Source organism: Salmo trutta, chromosome 10 (genome assembly GCF_901001165.1).
Source record: "Salmo trutta chromosome 10, fSalTru1.1, whole genome shotgun sequence".
NCBI classification, from domain to species: Eukaryota; Metazoa; Chordata; class Actinopteri; order Salmoniformes; family Salmonidae; genus Salmo; species Salmo trutta.
Window position 1 is genome coordinate 29,365,993 of NC_042966.1, and position 8,865 is coordinate 29,374,857.

Genomic DNA, 8,865 nt, shown 5'->3' on the forward strand with positions numbered 1-8,865 from the left:
CGACCAGTACACAAGCACTGAGAACAATTGGTATTTATCAATGGTTATGTAGGGGAAAATGACAAATTAAACATTTCACTTAAGAGAACGATCTATTGTTATTTGTTAGTGTCTTTGTGCGACTTAGTCATAACACTGGGTGTATAGCTAAGAGACGTTTGGATGCGACTGCAGCATGTGACACATCCCGTGTTTTACTATCTGCAGGAACTCAGCTGTGTGGAAACGTGCAGGAAGGGACAGACAATGGTGTGAGCTGTGGCAACGTCAGCTATCTTAATCTGCAGACAAGCGAATCACCTTTTACACCATGTTCCCGCCCCTGTTTCCACACATCTGCTAACCACCACGTAAACAAAGACGTTGTACTTTCCTATAAAAGCTGAAACCCAACTCTGTTCATTGGGCCCTTAACTCTGCACGATTGAGTGATTGTTAACTGCTCCAAGTTGTTGTTTGAAGAATCTACAGTCTCTCTTCTTTTTGGTTAGAATTTCCATGATAGTTACCTCCTACCGGTCTGCGTATGAGGCTCATAAGATTATTTGATAAATCACACCTTTTCTATTCGTACGAACATTCTAAATTCCGTTCGGAAGTAGTATTTTAGAATAGCATATACGCAATATTGATAAATGAGGCTCCTGGTGTCCGAGGTCTGAATCGGTCCCTGATTCGAAGGAGAGGGTGAAAAACAGAAGTTTTTCGGCCCTCCAGGACCCGAGTTGAAGAGCCCTGGCCTAAGTCATCAATCCAAGAGGTGTTGGAGGAAGAGAAGGTAACCATGGCTTTGGGACCTACACATCATATCATCTATGTCTAATGACAAACATTAAGGGACAGTTTCCTGAACACAGATTAATCTTAGTTTCTAGAACCTCCATTGAAAAGTGTTTTGTAGTCTGGGCAGGACTAGGCTTCATATGTTTCTGAGAAACTAGCCCGAAGCGTGAGATCTAGGACTAATATAACATTATTGCAAGCAATCCTTAAAAGAAAGTGATCCTAAGAAGGCAGTGCATACTGTAGGCCTATTTCTCCTGGCTGCACAAGTTGCTGTTGCAGTGTAGAGCCAAAGCACATCAACAGAAGAGTGTAGTGTAGGTCAGATGATATTACATACGTCATTGAGGCTCATGTCTTACCTCTCTATCACTAGGTGAGGCTGAGGTATCTTGGTGCAGGGAGGGGTGTGTGTGGCTGCTACGTCTCTCTCCAGGGCCCATCTTAGGGAAAATTATTGATATTTATCATGATATAAACAACACATTTGTCCAACATGTTCAAGTCCACAGAGTAAGGATTTCACTCTACACAAGAAATATGCATCTGTTAAAGCTAGATAATATCGTTTTTTCCCTTGGCTATCTTTAGGTAAGATTCTAGTGTTACTCACTAAAAGACCAAGCTACCCTTATTAAACAATAGGCTACTATTTTCTGTAAACATTGCCAGCTTGACAGACAGGTTTTATAGACACAGACTATGGAAACACATTACCTTGAGACACACAGACATCATGGGTAAAAATGAAATGATTATCCAGTAGGAGTGCCATGCATGGAGCTGTCCAAATGAAGCCACCAGCTGACTGGCTAGACAGTTACAAGGAACTGTAGCTACAGTACTAACAAGTCCAGTCAATCAATTACTTAAAGATGATCTGGCTGGCTGGGACAAATGTAATGGTTCCACAGACAGCTACAATTCTTTGATTAAATGTAGACAAAACTATGATTATTGTTCTGTTATTGTGTTTTTGTCAAAGTCACATGACACTAGTATAGATTAGCCTAGCTAGCTAGCTAGCTAGACTTTGGTTCGAAGCTGCTCAGACACGACTGCCTAAAAACATGACACTTCGATACATCTACGACCGGAAGTGACTTTCCGTAGCATTCTTCTTTCTTTCTTTGTTTGTTGTACTTTTACCCATTTCTCCACATTTTCATGATGCCCAATAGGTAGTTACAGTCTTGTTCCATTGCTGCAACTCCGCTACGGAGTCGGGTCGAGAGCCATGCGTCCTCCAAAACACGACCCTGGCAAGACACACTGCTTCTTGACACACTGCTCGCTTAACCCAGAAGCTAGCCGCACCAATGTGTTGGAGGAAACTCTGTCCAACTGGTGACCTAAGTCAGCTTGCAGGCGCCGGCCCGCCACAAGGAGCCGGCCGGCCAAACCCTCCCCAAACCCAGACGACGCAGGGCCAATTGTGCACCGCCTCATGGGTCTTCCGGTCAAGGCCGGCTGTGACACAGCCTGGGATCAAACCCGGGGCTTTAGTGACACCTCAAGCACTGCAATGCAGTGCCTTAGACCTCTGCGCCATTCAGGAGGCCCTTTCTTCTTCTGTGGATTTTTTTTATAGCGGTTGGCAACCAACTTTAAGGTGTATTACCGCCACCAACTGGACTGGAGTGTGGACCAGAGACAGGGAAGGTCTATTCTTGCCTCAAGGAAACAAAATCCATAATTAAATACTACATCCCCTGAAGATTTCCCCAGCAGTTCACTTCATCTTGGCTCTTCAACCACATTACTTCTCAAATATAATAACAATCGCTACCTTTCCCGCCCATATTTCTGGCATTGAAATAGAATGTGGTCCACTGTCTCCATCTCCACCTGTCAATGGTCACAACTCCCAGTTGGATATGTCCCCACCAATTTCAAATGTACTATTGAGCCTCGTGTGTCCCAGTTGAAGCCTTGTGACTACACTTTTAGCCCTTGTCGCTCAGCCTGAGGACCTCCCTACCCCCACCTTCTCCTGAACCTTATACAGGTGTCTTCTGTTTCCCTCCCTTTTCCACAACTCCTGCCATTTGTTTTTAACCAACCCCTTTGCTTCTGCTTTACTGATTGACAATTCCATCTCAACATTAGGATGTTTAAGAGCCTGCTTGGCGATATTGTAAATACTAATTTGTTCTTAACTGAATTGTCTACTTACATAAAGGTTATGTTTAAAAAATATATATATCAACAAAAAAATAAATATTATTTCTACTCCCACATGAGCTGGTACCCAGAGGAACATCAAAAACATCCCCATCTGTCGTACCCTATACAAGCACTGCAAAACCTCATACAACACATCTGTCTGCTCCGAGACACAAATGGTTTTAAGCTCATCAGTGCGACACAGGAATCAGAGCAGATAACTACCCTGCCTGGCCTCACCTCCTCCACCCACTCTGCAGCCAAGAGTATGGCCATGAACTCCATTGTGTAAACAGATAAATGATCTGTTGTTTTTTGTCACTGCCACCTTAAACTCAGGAACACTAAAAGCTGTTTGGGGTCCTTAGATCCATATGTGAATATGTTCAAGAAAGCATAGTATTGTGTTCTTAAAATGTTCACTTACAACTAAATCTATTCTTTCCTCAATAGCTCTTACCCTCTCAAGCAATCCTAAATCTATCACTGGCTGAGGGAGCAACCAAGGTGGGATAGAAGGAAGAACCACAGAGGGGCTAAACTCCCTCCCAAACAACCCCATCTCTCTCGCCATGCCATTGACTATCCACCCAAAACTTGTATTCGGATTTTGTTAGTGTTCCCAGCACCATAGGAGTACCTTTAATTTAGGATGTGTAACCTTATGTCCTTGTAGATTTATCCAATATGTCATGGTTAGTTGTTGTCTTAACTTTAACGGCAACTCTCTCAACTCTACCTGCATCGCTGCCACCAGGGATGTCCTGAGAGCTCCACAACATATTCTTTGGGCTTGGCACTGGATTACATCTAGCTTCTTTTTTTCTTTTAAAGATGTCTGAGCTGCTAATCCATATGCTACACTTCCATAATCCAGTGAGGACCTTAACAGCGCTATATATAGCATTTAACAGCATTCTATCTGCCCCCCACTCCATTCCTGACAGGCAACGCATCAAATTCAATATTTTCTTTCCTTTGAGATCTACTGTTATTAATATGCTCTGTCCATGTCATTTGAGTGTCAACCCAGACCCCCAGCAACCTAAACCCTCCCACCCTCTCCAGATTCCTTCCATACAGCTTCAAGTATATTTCCTCCACAACCTTCACGTAGAAAAAAAGAACGGTGTTCTCAACTGAAAATTCAAAGCCCCACCTGAGGGACCACTGATCAACTTCACTAATAGCTTCTTGAACTTTCCTGGCTGTATGGGTAATATTTCTCTCTCTCTTCAACAGTAATCCGCAAACAATGACCTCCCAATATCAGGTCTCACCTAGGATAACACATTGTCAATCATAATAGAGAACAAAGGACTAATGACAGTTCCCTGGGGGTTACCATTATCTACCTCGAAGCTTTCTGACAAAGAGCTCCGCACCCTCACTTCTATTGATCGGCCAAAAGAAAAACCTTTCCTCCAACCCCCCTGACATCATATCAGGCCTTCTCTACATCGAAGGAAACAGCTACCACCTCCTTATTTGCCTGTGCCTTCCGTATGACTGACTCAAGGCACAGTACAGGATCCATCGTTCCCCTGCCTTTTCTGAACCCACTTTGATCTGATGACATTAGTCCTCTACTCTCCAGAAAGTAAGTCAGCCTTTCTGTTATCATCCTTTCCATAAGTGTACATACATGAGATGTGAATGCTATCGGTCTATAGCTTGAAGGATTAGTAGGGTATTTCCCTGGTTTCCGCATCGGCACCACTAAAGCCTGCTTCCAACTTCCAGGCAGTTTCTCTTCATGCCTCACCTTATTGTAAAGGCACAATACTTTCCCCATTGCAGTGTCACTGAGACGAACCATCATGATGTAACATCTCATCCTCCCAGGAGATGCTACCGCAGCTTAATCTAAAGTTCTCTTCATTTTAGCCCACATAAAAGGGGCATTCAATGCATCCTCCACCATCGCTCTCTGATCCAGGACCTCCAGATGTTCTCCTCTGACCCTCTCTCTCCCACGCTGCCCCTCTTCTGTCAGATTATTTGAGCTGTGCACCTTCACAAATGCCTGGGCTAACATCTCTACCTTCTCCATATCTCTCACTGCAACCATCTCCCCACTTTTCAGCACAGGGAGATCCCAATCTCATCTGACCCTACTCGTCTTCTAAATCATCCCCCAAACCTCTCCTACAGGAGTCGTCCTGCCTCTTAGCTGTCCTAATGATCCTCCTTACTATTGCTTGTGCTTGTTTATACGGAATCCGGTGCTGGAAATTATGGGACCTTTTCAACATTCTGAAAGCCCGCTTCCTACCTTTCACAGCTTCTCTACACCAGGGAACTGAGTTACTCGTTCGCCCTACTGTACCCATAGGAATCACTTGGCTTGCAGCCCTTGCTATTGCACCTCTTACTCTATCATTCACTGAATTGAGATCAACCTGAGACAGCTCCTGTTCACTCAAGTCCTAAAACTGACCCCACTCTGCTTTCCCAAATATCCATCTCCTCAATCCGTTTGGGTTCCTGAGTGACGCAGCGGTCTAAGGCACTGCATCTCAGTGCTAGAGGCTTCACTACGGAGACCCTGTTTCGAATCCAGGCTGTATCACAACCGGCCATGACTGGGAGTCCCATAGAGCGGCACACAATTGTCCCAGTATCGTCCGGGTTTGGCCGGTGTAGGCCTTCATTGTAAATAAGTATTTGTTCTTAACTGACTTGGCTAGTTAAATAAAAGGTTCAATTAAAAAAATGGAATGTCCTACTGAATGTTCCACCCTCATTCCCACAGTAGACATGATAGGATAGTGATCACTACCCCCTGTAGATTCCTCCAAAACCTCCCAACTACATCTACCTGCCATTGAACTTGAGATCAGAGTAAGATCCAGAGCAGATTCATTTCTAGTTACTGGGTCAATCCTGGTTCCCCGGCTGTCATTTAGACTCAAGCCCTTTCTCATCACGTAGTTCCTCCAACACTTGTCCATTTACATCTATCCGTACCCTTCCCCAGAGCGTACTATGAGCATTAAAATCCCCACACCACATTACCCGTCTCCTATCTTAACCTTCTACATTCCCAAGGACCAGCAACTCTCTTACAGGGATTGTAAAATTTCACTATGAGCATATTCTCCCCTCCCAACCACTACATACTCCTTTTCAACTCCCTCTCCCACATGCCTATATGGGATCTCCCGCTTTATAAAGGTAGCACACACCCCTCCTCCCCTATCTTTACAGACTGCAACATAACCTTGTATTTAAAAAATCTAGAGTAAAATCCTGGAGACATATCACATCAGTTTTGGCTGGTAACTCCTCAAGAAACTGTTGTTTGAACTCTTGCCCATTAGCCATCAAACTTCTGGCATTCCATTTGAAGGATTAAGATCATTATGACAATTAACCAATAAATGATTCCTGGCTAGAATGATTCTCAATCTTATTGAGGTCTTCCTGTACATTTTCCCACGTCAGTCCTGTGATCCCAAGATACTTCACTGCCTGCTCCACTATGATCAGTATCTTCTTAAGTCTTAGATTGTAATTTCTATGTGCAATTGATTGCTGCTATCACAAATGTAACAACCTTCCTCATGTCTCCTGCCAGTCTTATGTTCTCCCCCATTCTGCTCACTACATCACGCCCAACCTGCAACCCGACCTACCCTGCAATACCTGCTCTTCTAGGTTCCCCGCTTGTTTCTGTGTGAACTACCTTCACTGCTTCTGCTTTTACGCTCACTCCTCACCTGCTGCACTTACACCTGTCTTTTCATCACTGCACAACCCCCATAAGCCACACTATGGGTTGATAGAAGTTACAGTACTTTAACTGGACCCAGTCTCCAGATTCCCCATCCTTTACACACTGCCACCACATGCCCAAACCTTTGACAGTTATTGTAACAATGGTTTCGGAACATAAGCTCGCACATGATAACTCATAACCAATCCTACGTTTTTCTGGCAGTACCTGATCCTTAAAGTTTAGTAGCACTGACAGGCTATCCACCTTCTTCCCATCTCGTGTCATCTGAAGGCACTTTGCCTCATTAAGAGAGCCTCCCTTCAAGTGGTCCTTTATTTACTTCACGTTAACAATTTCTGGAACTCCTTTAATAACTCCCTTCACCCACTGCCGTCCAGTTTGATCCGGTATGCTACTATCCACCGCACGTTTAAATACCTGCTTGAGTTTGAGCGCCTTCTCATACTGTTTAACATTGATACACACCACCACCAAACTTCCATCACAAAGAACTTTAGCAGACACAACCTCTCCTACTTTACTCTCCAACTCCCCAGCCAACGCGATCGGACCGCCATGACTCTACCCTCATCATTCAATTTCATCAACACCTTGAACTCCACTTCTCAGTACAACACTGAAAACGAACATCCCTTATCACTACTCTCCCCCAACAAGACCTGCAAAGGCTCCTCAGGCTTCATCTTCTTAACCTTTACTCTCACTACTCTACCTCCACCTTTTACCACTCCACTTCTTCCCATTCTCAACTCCTAACCCCCCTAGCTACCTTTCCATTCCTCTCTGCTCATGTCACAGCCCAGTGTTGCTCAAACACCTACACAGGACTTCACACTCCAAACGATAAAAAAAAATATCACTGGCTTTCAACGTTTAGTAGCAGGTTAGGAGTTCTTATTATACCGCAGTGGTTAAAAGAACATATGTTGCTTTCAAGACAACTAGGAACTCGGAAAATCATGACGTCAGCGATTTTCAGGTCAGTACTCTGCCAGAGTTGGAATTCCAAATTGGAGGACCATTCAAAAGATTTTTCCCAGTCCGAGCTCGTTTTCGTCCATGTTCCTAGTTGCCTTGAACACACTGAAGTCTGAGATTTCCGAGTACCCAGTTGTTTTTGACGCGGTATTACGCAGCAGATTAAGATAATTAGGCATTCTGCTAACCTGCAACAAAAGGGGTCACTTCCGGTTGTAACTGTATCGAATTGGCGTGATTTTAGGGAATCGCCACACTTTCGGTTCTGAGCAGCTAGCAACTTAGTCGTTTTGCAGAATAGTGGGAAGATACTAGACATTTGAATGTGGCTATGGTTGTGTTTTAGCGAAAACATCAAGGTAGCAAACCAACTAGCCTAGCGCACTAGTTATCTAGCTAGCTAGGCAAATCAAAATACTTGTTTCTGCCCTAGCTACCATGACATGTTAGTTCGAACAGCTGAGTTTGACAACTCCTATACCAACCTGGGCCTGTTGCGGTGACTGCGCATTCCTTTGCGGCAATTGCTCCTCGTTTATCTTTTGCTGCTTTAGTTTCTTGAACATCTTTTCACCCAGATGTTGTTACTTCCAAGCGAAATGTATTTTATTGTAATGTAATTTCTGTATTTAGTATTATTCCTGGTCACTCGTCTCTTCTTGCAGGTGACCAGTGTAGCGCGCATGTGCAGCCGACGTGGAGCAAAATGAGCGACAGAGTATTAAGCTACGGCGAGCAGAGTGGGACAAACAATGCCAGTGTTGCAGCGTTCACATGCTAGTCGGTACTAGATTTCAACAGGCAAAGGGGTGACACAGTTGGTGCTTTCATGACAACTGGGAACTCGAATTAAAACGAGGTCAAATCATGATTTATGTGATTTTCAGTACGCCCGCGTCTCCGACTTCGAATTCTGAGTTGGATGACCGTTCAGAACGATTTTTCCCAGTCGTGAAGTTGGAAGTCTGAGATTTCCGAGTTGTTTGAACGCGTCATGTCGGCAACTCGCTCAAAGCCGAATCATGGAATCTATTCATCACATGGTTAAACCAGAGGACACACAGGCTGGCTAAACCTAATGCGGATTTTAAAACAATTGGGAACTTGGTAATCTCTGACTTCAGTTTTACTGTGTTTGATTTCGGGGTGTTAGACACGTCCTTGTTCAATCTTTAGTATTAGCAGAAATTGTGGAT

General features: G+C 44.1%; 1 protein-coding gene across 4 annotated transcripts in view; it reads right to left on the reverse strand.

Annotated features, from left to right (window-relative positions):
- Nucleotides 1-8,384, reverse strand: part of golga4 (golgin A4) — a 52,767-nt gene extending 44,383 nt beyond the window's left edge. For all 4 annotated transcript variants that reach the window (XM_029765258.1, XM_029765255.1, XM_029765256.1 and 1 more), the window contains exons 1-2: nt 8,155-8,384; nt 1,146-1,226 (exon numbers count right to left, since the gene is read on the reverse strand). In XM_029765258.1, coding sequence (XP_029621118.1) covers nt 1,146-1,226; nt 8,155-8,235 — 162 coding nt within the window. In that variant the 5' untranslated portion in view covers nt 8,236-8,384. The remainder of the gene's footprint in view (nt 1-1,145; nt 1,227-8,154) is intronic.
- Nucleotides 8,385-8,865: the final 481 nt, after the last annotated feature.